This window comes from Platichthys flesus, chromosome 23 (assembly GCF_949316205.1).
Source record: "Platichthys flesus chromosome 23, fPlaFle2.1, whole genome shotgun sequence".
Classification (NCBI taxonomy): domain Eukaryota; kingdom Metazoa; phylum Chordata; class Actinopteri; order Pleuronectiformes; family Pleuronectidae; genus Platichthys; species Platichthys flesus.
Genome location: NC_084967.1, coordinates 5947967 through 5969755, shown reverse-complemented (window position 1 = coordinate 5969755; position 21789 = coordinate 5947967). Strand labels below are relative to the sequence as shown.

The following is a 21789-nucleotide window of genomic DNA, read 5'->3' as shown; positions in this document are numbered from 1 at the left end:
AGAAGTCGGGTACAGGTTCGGACATAAATAGCTTTCAACTGCAGGAATTCAACTGTCCAGAAATGAGTTTTTTCTTTGCTCCCTTTTGTTTGCGTAAAAACATTAATCAGTTCGAGACGATTTTTTTTTTGTGAGTTCTTCTCATTGCAGCACTGACAGATCACACAGGAGAGAAAGTTGGATTGAGATTTTTCACCGCGCAATGATGAAAAGACTGATTGTAGATCATTAGTAGATTGTTGGGAATAAGAGACTGATACACTTGATGTGTCTAGTGGTCTGACTGAAGGTGAGCATGTGTGAGATGAGCTTGCTGTGAGCAACAATGACCCCGTTTCATGTGTATAATAACATTTTAGTGCCAAATTATTCCCCTTGCTAGAAAAAAACTCTAATTGCTGTTTTAAAAGTATTATTACCATAAGTAGCAGTACATGCAACCATTTATGATGGCAGTTTCCTTGTGGAATTCTTGTTGAGGTTCCTTAAAACACTGATTATCAAAGACAAGAGGACATTTCACCAGGGCTGAGTAGACTGATGTCAGACCTGTACTGTCCTTGAGCTCTGTTCAGAGTTGAGCTCACATCACCCATTACTAACACATCTCCTGCATGAACCTCACAGTAACATCACTGAAGACTCAGGGGCACTGAGGTGAATGTAGCAGCACACATAACGGTGTTTTTATTGTTTACACATGTGCAAAACATTGCTTCATTCAAAGCAGGAATAACTGAATAGGCAGGGCGCAAAATACTCGTACACAAAAGGTAAGCAAAAATAATGGAATCTGTTTATGTACAATTTACAAAATATAATAAACTTTATATAAAAAATGTATATATTCATCTGTCATTAAACAGTGTCCTTAAAGAACAGCTTTTAATATGTTCCTGGTTCTTTTTCTGTAGGAACAGGAAATCGTCCGTTACATTCACTCTTTGCACATTTGAGGAGTCCTTATTGCAAAAGTGTCCGTTCAGTGAGGTAGAAATTTCATTGAGTTTTTTTTGGTCGTCCTCTTCATGAAAAACGAGATCCAGCAGGAGCCTCACTCCGCTAAGTGCTCGTTCTGCGCTGTGGCAAGGGATCCGTCCTGCTGCAGTCAAACGGATGTTCGTAAACGCTGCTGTCGTGCTCTGACGACGAGTCCCTGCTGAGGCTGCTCTCTTCGTGGTCTGAATCGACGTCAGGAGCCGTGTAAGGGTTCTCATGTGGCGTCATCGCATTGTGTGGAGCTGATGGCGGGCCGCAGCCCGTGTACAGGTCCTGCTGAGGCCTCCAGGGAGCTTTCCCAAATGTTCCTGGACGAGAGATGGGCAGGAAGAAGTCAAACCAAAGCACGGATATAACGTTTTGAAGATTTGAAAACTGATTCACTCAAGACCTACCCATGAAGGTGTTGCAGGGTGCGAGGCACTCGTGAGGTCGGCCGTAGTCGCTCAAGTCTTCCTCCTCCGTGGACGGTCGGCGTTCGCTCGGCTGGTGGGAGGGGCCGTGATGGAGGCCGGCGCTGGGGAGCTGCATCAGGACCGTCGAGGAGCAGACGTCAAAATGCTCAGACAGGAAGTAGTCCCTCCTTTTAGAACTGGGCAGGCTACTGCTGTAAGATTCAATGCATGCAGGCCTTTGGTCGATGGAACAGCCTGAAAAAACAGAAACTCTTTAGTCCCTTTTCAAAATGAGAGACAATTTCCAGAGACATCAGATGTTCGTCATTAAATGTAGAATAATATCGAGGGAACATGTTTCATTGAGCAAAGCGAGCTGTACAGACCTGTGAAGCCCTCTGACGGGTCAGTGGCGTACATGTTGTCTCTGCGAAGCAACGAGCCTATTGGTCCTTGATAGTGGCAGAGCAGAGGATCGATAGCTGCCTCCAAGTCCGCTTCACTTCCAGTATCCAGCTGACAAAGACCTGTATGGGTGAAAGAACAGTTTCATGTATAAATAATGGGAAGCTGCAAGAGGATTCAGTCCAAGGACAGAGAAGAAAGGGCAGGTGTTTACCGTTCATGTCTTTCTGCTGCAGGTAGAAGCCACTGAGGGACGACGGCATGTACTGATGACTGCTGCCGCTCTCTGACGGGATGTAGCCATCCTGTCGGTCAGCCAGCGTGCCCTGGGAGGAGAGGTAACTGGGAATGTCTGCAGGCAGGTTGGTCTCATCTGGAGGAGAAAGCCATCAAATTATATTTAAGGCTTTCATTTGTATAGATAACCAAACGACTGTCCCAAAAAGGCATCGTGACCTCACCTGTGTTGGTGACGCTGCAGTCCTCGTTCCGTCGTCGGGTGTGGTAGATGATCACCACCCAAACGAGCGAAGTGCCCACCACGCAGCACACCACCGCTATGATTACGATTCCCACTGTGGTCCAGCCATCGACGTCCGATCCGGCCCCGCCCACGGCGCCGACCCCCATGCCTCCCTGCACGCCGGGGTCGCAGTTGGGGTTCGATATGACTGACAGGCGAACGTTGCCCCTCTCCGTGCCCAGCGCGTTTGACATCTCGCAGGTGTACTTCCCCACGTCGGCCTCTGCTGCGTCAACGATGATGAGGAGCTGGTTGGCGGCGGCAAAAAAGTGGCGCTCTGTCACCACCAAGGGGCTGTCGTCCTTGGTCCAGTTCAACCTCGGGGGAGGGCTGCCGCCGGCAATGCACTGGAGGACGGCGGTTTCGCCCTTGGCCACAGTGCGATCCATGAGCGGCCTCAGGAAGGAGGGTGTTTCTGTCAGAGGGAAAGAAGCAACAAGAAATAGATGAGCATGAGAAGAAAAGTGAGCATAGAGGTTTATTTATTCCTCATTCAGTCCCTGGTACAATCTGCTATGCTAGCCGTGTTTCTCACCTAGAACAGTAAGTGTAGCGTTTGCAGAAATGGCTCCCGCTGTGTTCTGAGCTGTGCAGCTGTAAACGCCGATATCCTCCGTCTTGACATCCACTATGAAAAAGACGTCATCCTCCGGCATGACGTGCATGCGGCGTTCACGGGCGGCAGGAAAATCGGTACCCCCGTCTTTCTGCCAGGCGATCTGAGGTGAAGGGTGACCCACAGCCGCACATTCCAGTCTGGCTGTTGCTCCGGCACGAATACTCAAGTCCATGGGCATCTTGGTGAAGGACGGCAACACTGGAAGAAGAAAAGATCATTTAAGAATCATAGAAGACTTTGACGGCCACTGCAAGGACCTTTGAGATAATGACGTATGCCAAAAATCTGGATTCTTCCAACCAAGCTTACTGTTGACAGTGAGCCGGGCCTTGGTGGAGTACGACGATCCAAAGTGGTTGGAGATGATGCACTGGTATTTTCCCTCGCTGGAGAACTCCACGGTACGGAGCTGCAGGGTGGTCGTGTACTCCGTCACTTCCGTCTCACCCCCCGATCCTCCTTGCACTCGCAGGTGGGCCTGGTTGTGGATCTCTGCGTCGTTCAGGACCTCATTGTCTTTCTTCCAGGCGAAGGTCATGGGGGAGTCGCTGGAGCTGGCCGCCGAGCAGATGAACGTCACGTTGGTGCCCTTGAGGGCGGACTGGGTCTCCGGCTGAACGGTGATCTGAGGCTTTGGGAAATCATCTGCGAAAAACAAGAGTCGACATTTAAAATCGTGTTTCAATGTGTTCAGGTCTACATCTCGCTGGCAGAACTGGCGTGCATTATGTTCTAGTTAGTTCTATGTAAGAGTCACCAGGACAGCTGAAAACTTAGTACATTTCCATAATGTTTCCCTCGTGAGGCTCATTAGTTCCTCCAGGAGTCGGGGAGGAAAGTTCTGAACAATCTGGGTCAGTGTGTAAATGGAAAAAAGTGACTAGGAATTATGTCTGTTTTTGAGGCATTACAGCATATGTGTGTGTGTGTGTGTGTGTGTGTGTGTGTGTGTGTGTGTAAAGTAGAATTCCACCGAGTGAATGCATCACTCACCACACACAAACTCGTCCTGGCTGACGGCAAACACGCTCCTGCCCTTCAGCATTTGCGGGTGGGCGCAGCTGGCGTTGACGCAGGGCAGGAAGGTTTGCTCTGCCACCCAGATGGGAAGCCACTTCAGCTGGCAGTCGCACAGCAGGCTGGAGGTGTTCAGACGCCTGCCCAGGGGAGGAGATACCAGAAACGTTCAATTCACACTGCGGCAGTATTATTCCAAAGAGTTGGCTGTGATATTTCGCATGGACGACAGAGGGATCAACACAGGAGGGTTTGCCATATCCAGACTAATCCTGTCATTCATTAATTAGATTTTGTGAATTTCTCCCATTATATCAGCTGAGGGTGCTACAGAAAGGTAATAGACTTTAAAGGGAAATTTTGTAATAGAAATTGTGAATTTTAATTGTGAGAAATCACCCGCAGTGTTAACACACAAACCCCTTAGATACTTTATGTACGCAATTATTTTTAGATGTATGTAATAACAAACAATCCCTAGAGGCTACATCCATACTGCAACGTTTTAGTTTGAAAACTGCATTTTTCATAATAAACAGTGACCACTCATGTCTCCTAAGCATGTAAGCAGTTATATCTGTTGTTAGCAGAGACATCAGTGTCAACAACACTTATAATTGATTATTCATGTTGCCTTCTTTAGTGGTAGATGAGGTGAATTCTAGTTGTTTTCCTGAAAAGACCCAGTCAGCAAATGCATGTGAGCGTCTACATCATCCTTTCCAAACATCTCTGTTTCCGCCCATCCAGACTAAAATGCTGCTTCAGAGTTTTGAAACTAAAACGGGGCCAGCAGCCTTTCCAAACTCCTGGGTAAAGATTCCCTCACATTGCTTGTTGCTGTAAACTCTCCCTCAGTGGAAGGGAGACAGAGGAAACCGAACCCGCTCCCATTAACACTGCAGTGCGTTCTGTTCGGGTGCCCACTTTCCCAGCAGACCATAATGACTTTCACCTGGTGTTCTGTCCCACATCCAAACTACAGCTCTAACCCAAAGCGTCCTTGAACATGATCACACTTACAGCTCCTGCAGGTTCTTCATCTGCGAGAAGGCGTTCGCTTGAATGGACATGATCGCGTTGTTGCTCAAATCTCTGTGGAGGAGAAGAGAAAACAGGAATTAGGACTGGATAAGATCCTCTAAGGGGGGGGGGGGGCATATTTTTTTGCCAACATCAGCCGTACGGAGTGAAGGCTACAGAAACTTCAATTGAAAGAAGAAAAAGAAGGCCTGCACTCCAGAACAATAAAAGTCTGGGCAGCAGTTTTCTGCGTTAATCAAGAGAGGCCCGACTCTGGGCTGCTTTGAGCTCTGGCAACGGCTGGGAAAAAACTCTAATTAGAATCAAATGCAGCTGTTGTACACACACACACACACACACACACACACACTCCTCGCGTCTTGGTGATCGATATAGTCTGGCACACATGTAAAGATACTAATGGCAAGAGTTTTTCCTTGTTTCCACATCAAAGCGGGGGACTGGGAGAAGACGGTCTGGGTGCACGGCTCTAACAAACAGCCCCTGTGTCTCGGTGTGATTCACCCTGCTTAGTTTACAGCTCCGACGTTTGGGAACAATCAGTGAAACTCGAGGTGGACTCACAGGTGCTGCAGCGCGTCCAGGCCTGAGAAAGACTTCTTGGTCACCGAGCGGATCTGGTTCCCATGCAGAAACCTGAGTAGAGGGGACAAACGTCGTTGCGTCAGTTTCAAACTTAAATTTTTCTCCCCGACCTTTATTATGTTCATGTGTGGCATTAAGTCAAACATGACGCTGGATGTGAACTCACAGTTTCTTCAGGTTGTCCAAAGCAGAGAAAGGCCCATTCATGTCCTCGATGGTCCAGGAGATTTCATTATTTTGAAGGTCCCTTTCAGAGGAAACAAAGAGAGGCCGCACTGTAAAGAATCCACACCCAAACAACAACTGCGCTCGCGATGTTAATAAAACTTTATGCGGTTTTGCGTTTTTGCGAGAGGGGGAAAATGCTTGAGACTTTAAAATTATATTCGAGGCGGTTCCACGCCTCACAGGAAGTTCCTTCTCGGCCTTTGCGGCACTTCTAGAAGTCTGCAACTCCAATGCATTGGAAGAAAGACACACTTTTACAAGGAAGTGGGGCAATACAACATGTGTGCTGCATTTTTTAACTTATTTTTTGTTGGGATATTTATATACTCTGCGTGCAAGTCAAACATGCATGTGGGTTGACCTAAAAGGAAATTAGACCACCGATCTTCCATGCACCATTAAATACATCATACATCTGAGATTATTATTTGTGGATTATCGTATTGTTGTAGGAGCTGCGGGTACAACCGGCGATCGTTCGCTTGTTAATTAAGTCAGTTTACTTTCTATTAACGTGGGTACAGAAAACTCTCTGTGTATTGGAGCATCGTCATTCATACGAAAATGCATAGCAAACCTGGCGGGTCAAAGTTGAACTCCACGCAAAGCCACCCTTGCGATTTGCTTTGCCACAGGAAGCGACTGTTTTAATCGCCCCCTCACTCGCACAGGTTCACCACATCATCATTTGTCTATGTGAGACCATTGCCTCATAAGCCGCTTTCATACATGCACTGAACTCCACACATCCTCCCCCTTTGTTGCTGTTGTGGACGTGTTTGTGCAAAGAACCTCTCGCTGTTTGAAAAGGCAAACTGCTGATGAGCTGTATCCAAACAACTACAAATTCAGTGTCAGAATAAAGAAAGAAGCCAAAATAATCTCAGAGAGAAATTGCGTGGTGAGACCCTTACGCTGGTGAGATGCTTTTCAACTGTTTTCCTCCTCGGCCTGCCTGGCTATGGCCGATCGAGATTGGGGAAGGGCGTATGTAAATGTAGGGGTTGGGGGTTGGGGTGGCAGGTTAGGAGCCCTGAGGCAATCCATGTCCACCGAGCTGCACACCTGCCCTACGGTGACCTCAGCAGCACAGCTCACATTTGGTTCCAGTTAAAACAATTCCAACCAGGGGAAATGTTCTGAAGCCCCTCTGTGGGAAAGGGGGGGGATGGGTGAACATGTGTGTGTGTGTGTGTTAGGGGGGCTTGGGTGGAGTCAGGGGAGAGTTGGGGGTGGGGGGTTGTTGAGGTCGGGGTTGTGTAGCAGAGGTTTTTTTTTTATGTGTGTGGAGAGACCTCAACACACTAATCTATTTCACATCCCCAAAACAAATCGGGCAGGATATTTCCACTCAGGCAGGGGATGGATGGTGGAGGTGGGTTTAAAGAGGCTGGGAGGGGCGACCCAGCGGCCTGCGGGGCACTAATGGATTCATACGTACATTTGATGTTCATGCTGTAATGCTGGAACACTTACGACAACAAGCTCGCTCCGCAAAAGCTTCAAATGAACAGTTTGGTATGTTTTTATATGTTTGGTATGTTGGTCAGCTTATTATAAGATTGTGTATTTTAGGGCAACCCATCAATGTCCACAGTGGTATTATATTTCCTTTTAAAGCAGCTTATGTACTGACTGAAGTCGTTTTCAGACGTGACCTGCGGAGGATCTCTGGAGAACTGGGCCCTGACTTTTACGGCAGTTTAACAATCACATGTTTACAAAGCCCATGATATTCTCTTATCAGATGTTAGCTGAGTGGAGGAAACTGCGGAAGATCTCCTCAGTTAGTGGAGAATTTGCGAAAACCAGTTATTGCTCCCATCAACTTGTTCATTTCACATCCCAGTGTTGGACACAGGCCCTAATCGTCTTCTAAAGACTGAGGTGTTCTACAGAAAACATTGAATTTCACTTACAGCGCCTGCAGGTTGGAGAGGCCTCGGAAAGCTCCATCTGCAATGAAGCTCACACGGTTGTTTCCGATGTGGAGCTCGTCCAGCAGGCTGAGGCCGACGAAGCTGGACTCGTCCAGCCTGGACAGATGGTTGGAGGAGAGGTTGCTGTGGAACAGATACAGACAACACAACAACATGAGAACTGGGCCTTGGACGCCTGGAGTCCTGGAAAACTCCCAAACACGCACAAGAACCACCAGCGCTTAATTTCTCACACCTCCTCCGGCATCGTCCTCTAAAGACATCACCCACCATTTGTCTCCGGAAAAACTTGACTATATCCAAATTGGTGTTAAATGTGGTGAAATAGATGCTGTCCTTCCTCTATTGGAAGTGTGTTTGCAGGAAACACCAAATTGTCTGAAAACCCCCAAGAATTCGACTTCAAGACAATCTCTCATCGAGATTTGATTCAATGACTTTTTGTTTTGTTTGAGAAAAATTACATTTTCCAACAAAACTGAAATCCCGAAACAAACTATTCCGAGCGTTTTTTAAAGTAAACTCAGATGAGGAGCCATCAGATAGCTGGACCCGCTCCCTGCCTCATGGGCGGCTTGTTTACGCTCAGGTTGACGTGATAAGCGCGAGCGACGCGAGGGGAAAAGAACAACAACCACTCCGTGAAGAACGCTCCAGACACTGCCAACGCCGAGCCGACCGCTGCTGTAAACAACGGCCACAACAAAGGAAATTCAATCTGTTCAAAGGAATGTTTGTAGATGGGTGGGAAATCAAGTCCGAGTGTTATGATTTTTTTGCAAATAATGATGAAATTTCCAATAGGAAAGAATGCGGGACTTCCGGAGGTCGATGTTTTGGCTCAAGTAACAGCCGAGCAGAAAGGAGGCAAACGGGTGTGTAATATTTTGGCAGTGCTTTAATGTTGGCACCGACCGGCCGAGCATAAGAGACAGTGTTTTGTCTGTGTGTGTGTGGACGTGGGGATTGGTGACGGGGGGAACTGGAGTGTGAGAAAGGGCAGCCGGGAGTGCCAGAGAGGAGGAGAGGGCGACAGAAAAGTGTTGGGAGTTCAGGATGTGAATGGAAAGTGAGGTGGGAATAACAAGAAGGAGGGGAGAGAAGAAAGAAAGAGGGCGAAGGGGGGAGAAAAAACCAAATAGGTGGACTCACAGCTCGCTGAGTTTCTGGCAGAACTCCCAGGCGTCAGGTCGGATCCTGCTGATGGCGTTGTGGCCGAGGTGGAGCTGCTGCAGAGTCAGCAGGCCGTACAGCCAGCCCTTGCTCACATCCGTCAGGTTGTTGTAGTCCAGCTGCCTGCAGGTCCACACGTACAAAATGAGACTTTACACCGGATTTGGAAAAAAGCAGAACCTGATGCACATCCTTTCTGAATAATCCTTACAGGACTTCCATGTTGCTGAGGCCCCAGAAGGCTCCGTCCATCAGGCGACTGAGGCCGTTCCTCTGCATCTTGAGGGAGCTGAGCGCGTGCAGACCGTGGAACGTCAGGCCCTCCACCCTGCGAACCCGGTTCCTGCTCAGGTCTCTGACACACAAACAGTAAACACTCGGTGTCAGGGCACGAGGAAGGAGAAGTCAACTGAGAACACTTCATAGCAAATCAGCAGCAGACAAACTTAAAAACCTTAATTCAAGTCTGCCACAATGGTGCTATTCTCGTGATTTCTCAAAATATGTCATCAGATTTCAAAGCCACAATGTCTATTAGCACATAATAAAAACGTGCTTAATAACTTCGTGAACCGTTAAGAATCTGAATGACGACACAAAATGAGAAAATAATTGTTTCCTTGGAAATAGTCCGGGCTTGAAATGGAAATGCGCGAGTGCAGCGAGCTTACAGATGCTGGAGGTTGGGCAGCTGGAAGATCTTGGCCGGGATGGAGGAGAGGCGATTGCGGTTGAGCCGGAGAACCTGCAGGCTGCTGGACAGGTTGGTGAAACAGCCCGTCTCCAGCGAGGAGATCCGATTATTGTTGAGGAACCTGAGGCGGAAACATTAAGGTGTAAGGTTGATTTGAAAAAAACGCATAGACAGACTAAAAACCGCATTTCAGTTTGAGTGTGTCGTGTCCTGCATATGATTCAAATGTCTGATTGGGAAGGTTCTGTTTTCCATTCTCCTTAACCAAACAGAAAAGGCACAAACATTAGGTACAAACAGAGATGTTGGCACTCACAGGTTCTTCAGGGGCAGAGCGGGGAAGGAGCTGGCCTTTATATCCACAATGTTGTTGTAGCTGAGGTCGAGCGTTTCCAGAGCGAGGAAGGGCTGGAGCTGCTCCACAGAGATCCTGCTGATCCTGTTGTTTGCTCTGAAAACACAGACAGCATCGCTCCAATAAATGACCGAAATACTGTGTATTTGACTAGTGGCGCGCACCAGGTTCGTGTTCCCAGATACGCAAACAGTCAAGTCCCTCAATTAGCCTGGGGTATTAAAAAATGACGAACTCTCACGCGCTCGCGAATCGAAAAACTTACCACCCAATGAGAAGCTGTGTCATAGTTCCCTTTCTCCTGCTGAGGCTCGGAGCATATTTCACAAATTGTTCGTTATGATCAGTGCCGCTGCTCTTCACACAAAGTCCAAACAATCTTTGGTTAGGAAATGTGTTATTTTGTTTATAAGGTAATTACTAACAAGGTATTTAAAAAGGTAACCTGCCAATTACTAGGCTGATGAATACCATTCCCTCAGTGAAAGCATGCCTCGGCAGAGGCCAGCAATTTCCTGAGCTGCACGCCTCCTAAATTGCAGTGCAGGGACTGCTTAGTTATAAACAGAGTTTGTACAGTGCCCTCTTTGTGCATGAGACTCGGCTGTAGAGAGAGAGTGAGAGCGTGAGGGAGGGGGGGTCGCAGGAATTCCCTCCAATGCACCAGACTACAGACCTCGTTTTCAGTATTCATGCCGATGGTTGCAGCCCCCCCCCCCCGCTACACCTTACAGACCAGAACTGTGTTAGTCTTTCTGATTCATTTTCCAACAGCACATGAAAACAAACAGTGTCAACAGTTTTATAATGCAGGTTTAATTTGGGATGTGGTGTCATTAATATTTAATTGTTGGAAATCTGTCAGTCACGGTAGCGGGTGAGTGAGGAGAGTGGCAGCTGTCATGAGCAGAGCTGAGGAGATTCCTTAAACAACACAAATCTACTAGTTTGATAATTGATGTATTAATTTCTCAGGCAAATTTACCAAACATTACCGTGTTTCAGCATGTTTTCAGTTTTTCGATTTTTTTACTTCCATTCTGGCCATAAATTCCATGAAGTTTGAAATTCTGGAGTGAATCCATGACTTACACCTTTCAAGACTGTTGTTTTCATAACATTAAGAAAACTAAGAAAAGAACAGGTAAAAAAGATGAATGATTTATGTATATCATATAGAAATTAGTACATGTATGTTTGTATCATGTTGCCAACACTACTGTTGAGTCTCATCTTGATCTCAGATTTTCTATTCCCTGCTTCCACCTGAGTCTGAGACAGCGTGGCACCACACTGCTGTGAAATCAAGATGTCTCACTGATTCCACCGTGCCGTAACTCCCAGAGTCATGTTTTCCACATGTGCTGACTGCTGGTGTATACAGTCCATTTTATACAGAAACACGCTTCTCCATCTGGAGACTGCAGCACGTTTAGGTAATCGTCTGACACAAGACGAGATACACCATTAAACACACCGGCCCAAAATGGAGGGCGGGCTGCAGACTGTGGGGCAACGCTGGAATAAAACCCGCCGGAGCATGTCTCTCTACTCGGGGCTCGAGTCAAACTTGGTACAGTGCCAGGTATAGATAGACAGTAGTCGGGGGGGGGCTGGCAGAGTGGAGGTCGGGGCAGAAACTACAAAAAGTGTCAAATTTGGGATTTTATACCTTAATCATAGCTGGATTAAATTTGTATATAAGTACAGGGAGTTTGGTGTAAGATCAGTCCAGTTGACATGTCTGTTAATGATGAGGCCAGAATCCCCGTGTTAATTCACCATAGAGGTGTTTTCAGCCGCCTAAAACGTGACCAACACTCAAATATGGTTCCGGAAAAATTCATCGGCTCTGCGTCTCTAATAAACACCGCCACAGGCAGCGCTTTTGTGTGGAGATTTGCAGAGGGCTCTCCACACGCCACAGCCTCCAGGTCCCGAACAAAAGCGCTGCACACCACCTGTATATCGGTTTTCATGTTCCCCTGACTGGTCGCTGAGAGAAAGAGGGCCGCCCGGTTGGAGAGAACCAGTCTTTCCAGTTCCTCTCATGGGGGGGGGGAAGTGGAGCCACAGGGAGAGAGAGAGAGGGAGAGGGGCTGGCGTGCACTTCCTGCCTAGAACCAGGAGGCTGACCCTGAAGTTTGTCTGCTGGAGGGTATCAGGAACTACTCCCTCAGATAAATTCGACTTATATTCCGATAAAAATCTATAGGGCTCGGTAAACTGTGTGGAACTGTATGGCCGGACAGTTGCAAAAGCTCGGCCTGCACATGGCGACCCCGACTGTCCCTCCTTTGTCCGTCTCATCTGGACATCTGCACGTCCCCTCCGCGAGTCCTCCTCTTGTCTTGTCCACACACAAACAATCCCCGCATTGTGCACTTTTAATTACGCACACTTCAAATTTGTTCGTCCAGTTTGCCATCAGATAACGTGATTATGGAGCCATTGCAACCGTGGCCGCGGGGCTCTGCCGCTGTCGGTGGGAGTCGATCGAGGGCCAGGCAAGTGTCAATAGCCGCCAGAGGCACTGATGAAATATGTTCTCATTAAACAAGGTCGAGGGGCTGAGAGAGACTGAAGGAACGCTGCTCGGCCAATGGGATCGCAACCAAATAAAATGTCTCGTCTGCATAAAAAGTCAGAATAACGCTCTCTGGTTGGATGGTTTTCAACATCGACAAAAAAAAACATGACTTAACTCTTCATCTGCAAGCATTTTCTGTCCAATTTTTCAAAGACCTTGAGTCCATAAGAGCGTAATAAGTGCAGATGAAGCCGTATTTCTTTTTTATTACACCGACACGATGATGGTTTCACACGTATCTGCCAGCTGCTCTCAACCACCATCAAACTGACCACATATATACACTGAAAAGCTACGTTGTTAAATCAAATCCCAGAATCCAGTTTGGTGTTGTTTGTTGTTGTTGTTGTCCACCGAGCAGCAACTAATTCTTTTAATGGGCGAAGTTCTTTAAATGGAAAGTGGCTTTTTCTAAAACCGTCTCGCTCCTAGAGTGTGTGTGTGTGTGTGTGTGCATGCATATGTGCGGTGGTGCGTCCGTGTGTGTGGTATTTCCTATTGGAAAAAGAACAGAGTTTTGAGAAGCCATCGGATGACTCCCCCCTCTACGCAGTGGCGCCTGTAATGAAAACCAGGGCTGCGTTCGCTGTCGAGACGCCATTTTAATCCCTGCACATATCTCACTCTAACGGTTGATCATCTCATCACGTCGATCAACTCGGTGGATTGGAGAGAAGCACAGATCCAATGCACGTGTGAACTGGTGGAACTCTGCATACAATTGAGCCGTAAAAGTCTTCAAACGCATTTCTGTTTGCCTGCAATACTTAAAAACGCATGTTGATGCAGGTTTAAAATGCATCTGTGTTAAAATGTGTCACTTTTATTAGTGTGCATTCTTCTTTGCGAGTAAGTGCAAGTCTGCGATGTAGCTCTCAAGAGATGATCTGTTAATCACACAATGTATCTGTAGGCGGCGCTCTATTCTATGTCCGACCAGCTATACCTCGTTGTACTAACTACCAGGTTCTTCTCTAAAGAACAAAACAAGTTTGAAGGTACCAAAAGCTTGACGTTAAGGCTTAAAAAAACAATCGATAACTGGATTGACAATAAATTAGGGCTAGTTTTGATAGATTCTAACGCTTAGCTTCTGTCTTTCCGTTTTGTATATCATTGTACACCTCAGGGTTTCAGGAAATCAAAACACGATTTAATAGAGTGAAGTAATAAATGATAAATCAAAACTACCCAGCAAATAATGATACGATTAATCACTTGCAGCAATAGTGTGTCTTTCGAACACACATTGTATTCATTATTAAATGTCATGCATAATAACTATAATAGCTACTGTTTGGGTGTGTATTTCTCATCTTCCACAAGGTCCCAATTTCCGTGGACATACCAAGAGGTTTACATCCTCCTCTATCTAATCAGACCTGGAATCTCCAGGTCATTTGTTCAACCCCCCTGAACACAGGCAGAGGGATTTAGCAGCGGTGGGGTTTACCCCCTCTATAAATTCCTGGGAAATTGTTCAATTAATTAAGATGATCACGACTCAATTACTACCAGCTGCAGGGTTATTGCCGTTTGTTTTTACTCGGAGCTGCGAGGTCAAAGAAGTCGGAGAGAGCTGCCGCTATGTCTGACTGGCTGTTTGAATAAGTGCTATTCGATACCCCGAGGTCTTTTTTTTTCTCCTTTACTACCCTCCCAGCTCGGAGAAACTGAAGGAGGGAGAAAAATGCTGGAAAAATGTTCCACAGGAGAGAAAAATCTCACTATGTCGCTTAATCAGAGGAAAGACGGCAGCGGCGGCCAACACCAGCAGTGTGAGTGAGAGCAAGTGTGAATTTCAGTTTCTTCTGCATCTTCGGCTTTTTGAAACCTGCTTTGTCCCTGACTTCACCAGCTGAGAACTGTGAAGTAGCTAAATTTCCTCTATTTTTTTTTTTTAAATAAGCCAGTGTCTGCATTTTATATCATCCTGTACCTCACACAAATCTCGACTAAACAGTTTATTGAAACAACATATAACAGATATATAACATGTCACATTACATAGCACATTTATTTATCGACAGCAATAAGTGCACTCGGGTGCTTCTACTGCGCCGCAGAGTTAGTTGTGGCTAATGTTCTTTGAGGGAACTGTATGGTTTCTATATAAACTAAATTTAAGCCTTGAGATAATGTATATTATGATTTGGCACTATACAAATTGAATTGAATTGATGTTTGCTAGTAGAACAAGTAGGCTGCAATTTCTGTGTAACCCATTTTATTAACCCACACTGCAGACTCTATTTGTATATTTACTATTATCCCACAACTTCCAATTGTGGTCAGTGGCTTTGGTTCAAAGGTAACATGCTGTAGTATTTTTCCCTGAGTGGAGATGTTGAGGAAAAAGAGCATTTCCTATACTTATTTTTTACTGAGCATTATCACATAATGGAAGTAGTTTATTTGCTCTGTGACTAATGTTCTGCACTTATTAAAAGTCACGGTCTGGAGTGGGTTAAAGTCAAGTAAACGCAGACAAAACAACTTTTGGTAGACTGAACCAAACAGTATCCTCAAATCAAATCGAAAAACTGGACCCTGCACTTTTTTCCAGAATTGCTCAAGTTTGCGTGGACAAAACAAATAGTAGTTGTGACAGACGAGTGTTTAACTTCTTTCTAACCATATCCCACTAGGTGTTTTGGAACAAATAAGGTACCAGCAGGATAAATTGCATAGGTATGCCTCGAAAAACGCAGTGAAACACGTCAGCCGAGGTGTAAAACGCTTTGCTGAGACCGAGTCATCCTGCTCATCTTCCTCTGATGACACTTGTAGCTGGAGGTGACAGTCCTGTGCTAAACGTGCAAACAAATTGCCAGCGCCTGACTGCTGCAGGCCCCGCGGCTGCTGAGGAGCGTCGTGTCGGGGCTTGATGAGGAGTGCACCTCATCCAGCCAGGAGACGGATACATTCTTCCACGACAACTTCACATTGCTCGGTTTTGGAGAGGCACGCCACGGAAAACAAACAAAATTGTTGAGGTTTCACACACTAATATCTGGTGTTGTTCTTAAGGCACGTATCGGACCCCAGTGTTCCAAAGCCTCTTCTGGTTGAAGGCTGATTGTAATGCAATATGACAAGTACTTTGTTTTTCTTACATATCAGCAAAGTCAAGCATTGGAACATAGAAACAGAGTACTTGGCTTCCTTAAGGGGACAGCTCAAGAAATGGTCAAATAGGTAGGTGTTTAAGAAACAACCGTGGGGCCATTCTGACTTTCTGAGTCCCGTAGAGGAGCACACAGACCATGTAATCCTTTCTCTAAACCTGCAGCATAAAAAAATCCCCAAATTTGGACTTAATTCATTTTACACGACGGATTTCTCTCCGTGCAGCATCACGTCACTCCCTCAAGGTTAAAAATACACCAACGGCAGCAGAAGCCAACTAAAAAAAAAGAAACTTTTCCATTTCTGTTGATGGCATTTGTCTTCCAACACGTGACCCGTCTGGGGCCGGCTGCCATGGCTCTGACTACCCTGTCTGGGAACCGGCTCGGCCAAAAGGGTTGCTCTCTAGAGGGAATGACGGGGGAGGAACCACTTCCCAGCTCACTACTTTAACCAGAAGCGACAGCCCTGGCAGAGGAAGACCATGCAGGCCGGGCAAGGACTCTCAGGAGAGGCCACAGAGGTGTTAATCAAAGTGATGAAGTGGTTTACTTACAGAATGAGCGTTGTGATGTTTGAAGCGCAAGGGCCCAAATCTGGAATGGCCTCGAGCTCATTGTGGTTTAGCTTTCTGTAAACAATGAGGAAAAAGAAATGGGTTGGTAACATGTAGGACAGTGGGAGCTGTTTGTTAGGATCCTGTCTTGACTTTACAAAGCACTGAGAACAAAGAGCATACTCACATTTCACTCAGATGTTGTAGTCTGGAAAACAAATTGCTGTCAAGCACCTGCAATTTGTTATGGCTCAGGTCCCTGCAGAAGAAAAAAAAAACAGAAAGTAAGGGAAAAGTGTACAACAAGCATGACAGTTTTCTATTGCTGCAGTGTTCCATTTTGGTTGACACAACAATCATAATTACACACAAATCCTCTGTGTTATTGTGCTTTCACACCGTGGAGACAGGAAGTGGAACAAAGTGAGGCCGCTGTAATTAATTCGCAAGGTTTCGAGAAATGCTGCAAGATCAATAACGCAAGAGAAAATTGAAAAAAGTTTCAAAACCTGTCAAGTCGAAAATCAGTACCTCAGTCTTTTAATAAACTCTTTAAAACGTTATTTAACTGCTTCTTATTATGGTTGAATGACAAGTTTTAACGACTTGGATAGACCTTGGTTTCAAACTACATTTATTTCCAGGTCTAACCTCAGAAACAACATTTTCAGAATGCTATTCTTCAAAGTCTCTTCTGAGAAACATCCTCCGATGGCCAGGCACTGATTCTGCGTGACTAACATCTGAAATCAACAACAAAAAAGTTCCAAAACAAACTGCTTTCCCATTCAAGCCCAAAAATGGCTATTTTTGGGGAGGGGGGTTCAAGTTAAAGGTCTGGTGTTGGCTTTTCATCCCTTCTTCATAACACAGCAGAGCGCGGCCATGCCAAAACAGCTCCCTTTATATCCAGGCCTCCGCTGAGAGGCAAAGCCAAAACAGACAAGCTGATAAGTTATTGAGGGGCGAGATTCTTTCTGGATGAAAGGAGGCCGGATGCTGGCGAGGGAAGTCGGTAAAAGCGCCAGAGTCGAGGTTTCAGTTCTGGCCCATGCTCGGTCCAAATTCACCACTTTCAAACTAAAACTATCCCTGTATTGATTTGTGCTTTGATGTTGAAAGGTTGATGATTATTTTGTGCATTTTGTTAGGGCTGTGTTTGCTGATTGCCTGTTTCTGTCTTGCAAAGTTCCTGATCGACTTTGGTCAATGTTTTCTTTTTGTCGGAATCGCCTGTCTTGGATCCAGGACTGTCTCTTACTTGACGGAACCTGGTCCCTGAATGGACCGAGGCCGTACTGACTGCAGCTCATCGGGGGGGGGGGGGGGGGGGGGGGATTCTGGCCTTTGCTGCCTGTTTTGTCGAGAAGCCTGAAAACCAGCCCAAGGAGTCTGGCAAGAAACTGAACCGTGTGTGCCATAAAGTGGCGGAGCTATGGACGCCGCTGTGCGCCATCAACGCTGTGTTGCCAGACACTTTTTTTACACCCCCCCCCCTACCCCTCCTCCTCACCTCCCTCATCTGGAATCCATCAAGGAGCTCTAGGAGGAGGGGAAGAACCTAACAACTGGTAATGTATTCACAATGCCAGGAAAAGCGAGAGGGACGCCTTTCATACATCTGAAACACCCCTGTCGAAGATTCTGGGGCCTGTTTTTGTTCTTTGGTGGAAAGTTTGATGAAACGCTCAACCAGGGTTTAACTCAACCTGCTAACGCTAACCACATCCGTCCATTTCCAAGCAGCTGTGTGTTGTTGTTGTTGTTGTAGTTCCAGCACTGCGGGCCATAAGGGAAAGGTGTGGTATCATCCTCCCTAGATAAACCCTGAGTAGCCCGACACTTCCACTTCCCTCACAAAGCAGGCTGGGAACAGAGCAAGATAACGCACAGGGCTGTGTGCAGGCTTCAGCCTGTATCTGCTGCTCGGGTGAAAATGTGCCGCACAACATTCTTATCAGAGGCTGAAAAGTGAATGAATGACCTACTCTTCAGGCTACTAGAGCTGTCATCAATGCTTTAGACCAGATAACAATGGGACACAGTGGATGTCAAAGTAAGTTTAAAATTAAATTAATGTTTGTTTACATCCTTGTGGATCTATGTGCATTTTATAGACAAGTTTGCCAAAATAGCAATATAAATGTCAAAGAGCAAACTGTGGTAAACACACGCACATAGAATTTGTGTTTTTGACCTTTTTTTTATTATCATTCCTATATAGCGTTACAACAGAGCTATCACAACATCAGATTAGTTGCTAATGTAAAGCCAAACCAATCAAACTTTGTTATATCGTCAAACTCTTTCTGTGCTTTCTTATCTTTTTTCATTTAGCATTAGCATTAGCTGTTTAAATAATTGTGTTTTTGCTCAAAACTTGAACTCTTAAGAGAATCCAGAACAGTTCATGTTCCAGTTTTAATAAGTCAATTTCTTAAGTTTGTAGCTGACTCCAGAATGTCAGGTAAGTTGCTAACTATAACATGAACCCCAAGGATTCCCAATATCATCTCTCGTATATATCCCATTTTCACTGAGAATTAACGTTACCTGGACAGTATTTAAATCTACAAACACAATCAAATTTATCTTAAAAGTATTAGTAAAACTATCAGGGAGTATATCACCATTATAAGAAACATTTGTTGTCATTCTCAGACTCAAAGTTCTCGATCTATAAAACATCAAAAAATGTCTGACCCTGATACACATATTGTTTGGAACCTGAAACTACTTCCCTGCCTTGTTCTTAAACCCTAAAAGTTGAGATGGCATCAAATATTTGTCCCTCAACAGCTTCCCTGATGCTCATGACTTAACCCTACTCCTTCATGCTCCTCTCCTTCTTCCTCCCTCCTACTTTCTCCTTCCCCCCTTTTTTTCTTTCTTTCTTTCTGCGAGTTTGTTACGAACTAATCCTACACGCTCCTCCTTAATCAGGACCATCGCTGGCTCTGGGGTTGCTAATTCAGCAGAAATAATGGGGTGCTGGAAAACAAAGGGTCGGGTGGTTTGAGGGGTTTAAGATGTGCTGGAGAGCAACTCGTAAATTAGCATGCCAGAGTGAAAAGAATTTTCCCCCCATGTGGAACCTTTTTTTTTTTTCTTCTTTTCTTTTTGGTGGGCTGGCCTTGGTTATGAGGCTCAGGCTGGGTCTGCTTTCACTGGCAACGTCAAGTTTCCAGAGCAGCGCATTTTAGAAAAAGAGAAAAACTAAACTCAACAGCGAAGCGGCGGCTTTAACCAGGAACTGAATCCAGCACTGCCGTCTGACACAGGACAATAAAAAGCTCCAGCTAAATGCAGGGCAATAAAAAAATCCAGTGAGAATAATTATCTGTAAAGTAGAACACGGTAAAGAACATGCTGTTAAAGTTGTGTTTGGTATTTGGAGTGCAGCAGACAAACACAGTGATGGAGATATCGCTCCATTCCTGGGCAGGGACTTCATCTGATTTATGCTCTTATGGCTTTGAAGGCCTAGAGGTCAGTGAAATGAAAATCTGAAGACAGAGTCAAAACTGAGACACAAACTTCAGTCACTGCAAACGCACAATAAGGCTACAACTCCTCTGTTGAACCATGCTGAACAAGTTGGCAACCGTGTGAACTGAGGGAAACCGGGAAGGAAATTGGGAAAGTTTACGAACCACTAATAGAGTTGTAATTACTACAACAACGACAACCAGCACTAGCACAATTACTACTGTTACAGTTTGTATCTGCTGGTGCTTCAACTACTTTTACTCCACAAAGCCTGATTGCATTGGAATACCTGCATGGGGGGGAATAATGGGTCAGAACCATTAACACCTTAATAAAGAGGTATTGGAGAGGCTTACAATAGCACATTGATGTGTAAAAACACACGGGGCTTCCCTGCTGGCCTTCTCAATGATACTGCATGAACCAACACAATAAACAAAACCTATTAAGACTTTTAGATTATGGACTCAAGTTGGACAAGTGAGGCAGGGGGAGGTTGTCAGTGGTCTCTGGGAACTTGCCTGCCTGTGTGTCACTTCACACGAAGCAGAGAAGTTAAATCAAAGTCTATCTAGTGTTTTCCTGCTGAAAACCAAACTCGGTGTGGTTTCAAGCCCGTTCCATTTCCACTACTACAGGAATGTTGATCTTCCCCCTCCGCGTTGAGGGAAAACACTGATCTGAGCCCGTTTGCGCTTCCAGCCCAAAGGTGCGACTGCACGATAAACTAGATGAACGATCATAATCAAACACAGGATCCACGACAGTGACACGGAACACATGGGGCTCTTTAACTGGACTCACAGCTGAACCGTCCATTCCGGGATCGTGTGCGGAACCTGGCCCCTTCTCAGCCGACTGCAGTCCACCAGCTCCCCGAAACAGGCGCAGGGAGGGGGACACGTCCGTGCGTCCGCGGCGGCTCCACGATGCAGCGCCAGAACCAGGAGGAACCCCACGGTGAGCCCCGCCGCTCCGCGAGGCTGCGTGGAGGAACACATTTCTGTTGTGGCCGCACCGACAGCCCTGTCGTGGGTTCGAGCTCCAGCTGCAGCGCAACTTATCCAAAGTGAGAAATCACTCCAAAAAAGAAAAGAAAAGAAAACAACAGATCCAAGTGCTGGTGTCGATCACCACGGTGGGTCCTTACATCCGCTGCCTGGTCCTGATCGCGGGCTGGAGGTGTGAGAGGAAAGCGGTCTTCTGAAACGTGCCCATTCCCGTGGACGAACTTTTTTTTTTGTTGCCGAGCTCCGCGCGACTTGGGGCAACTGGTGCAGAGCCGGATCCCCACGGAGCAGCGTGAGCGCACAGCAGAGGTATGTGGGGGGAGGGGCCCCACGGGCACCCTGGGATATGCAGTCCACGGAGCTGGAGCCTGCAACTAAAGTGAGGGGAGTGTCTGATTTCAAAGTGTGATATCAGACATTTGAAATTAATTGTAAGTTGATCCAAGACTCTGTGTGTGTGTGTGTGTGTGTGTGTGTGTGTGTGTGTGTGTGTGTGTGTGTGTGTGTGTGTGTGTGTTACAGACCTTCATTGTGAATTGACAGGAACTTTACAATGCTTAAAGTGTAAAAAATAATGCAGTCCAATTACAGACGCTCTCGCAGAATGGTTGACAGTGGAAGAGTACGTAAGTAAAAGTACAAATACATAGACAATGTCTTACTCAGGTAGAAGTGAAAGCGCCATATTGACTGTTCTACTTGAGTATAAGTAAGAAAGAACTTGTACATAAGTAATGTGAAAGGGAAGTATACCCAAAAAAGGAAAGCAGGAAAAAGGTACTAATGACGTGTTTCATAGTACCTCAGGGCTCGGACCACAATGTTTACCTTATCCAGCAAGCAATTGTTAGTAAAACCAGTTCACAATAACGCACTCAGCAGCATTTCATACATACTAACACTGAAATAACAAGTCCACAGACAGTAATGGGACATTGGGAGGCGTTTCAGTTGCAACTACCGACTCAGGGCACGATAATTCTGAGCTCCGAGGTTTAATGGAACAGACAAATGTTCTTTGCTACATCTCACCATATT

The 21789-nt window shown here is 46.0% G+C and overlaps 1 protein-coding gene across 1 annotated transcript; it reads right to left on the bottom strand.

Annotated features, from left to right (window-relative positions):
• Nucleotides 1-658: 658 nt before the first annotated feature.
• Nucleotides 659-21017, bottom strand: lrig3 (leucine-rich repeats and immunoglobulin-like domains 3). Its single transcript, XM_062383150.1, has 19 exons — nucleotides 20546-21017; nucleotides 16440-16511; nucleotides 16253-16327; nucleotides 9939-10073; nucleotides 9600-9743; nucleotides 9140-9283; nucleotides 8908-9051; nucleotides 7735-7878; nucleotides 5754-5834; nucleotides 5567-5638; nucleotides 4982-5053; nucleotides 3935-4098; nucleotides 3251-3586; nucleotides 2858-3139; nucleotides 2261-2737; nucleotides 2014-2172; nucleotides 1781-1921; nucleotides 1395-1649; nucleotides 659-1307 (listed from the first exon to the last, which is right to left on the bottom strand). Exons 1-19 carry the CDS (start codon nucleotides 20740-20742, stop codon nucleotides 1063-1065), a joined length of 3339 nt encoding a protein of 1112 aa, XP_062239134.1. The 5' UTR covers nucleotides 20743-21017; the 3' UTR covers nucleotides 659-1062.
• Between the last annotated feature and the right edge of the window lie 772 nt (nucleotides 21018-21789).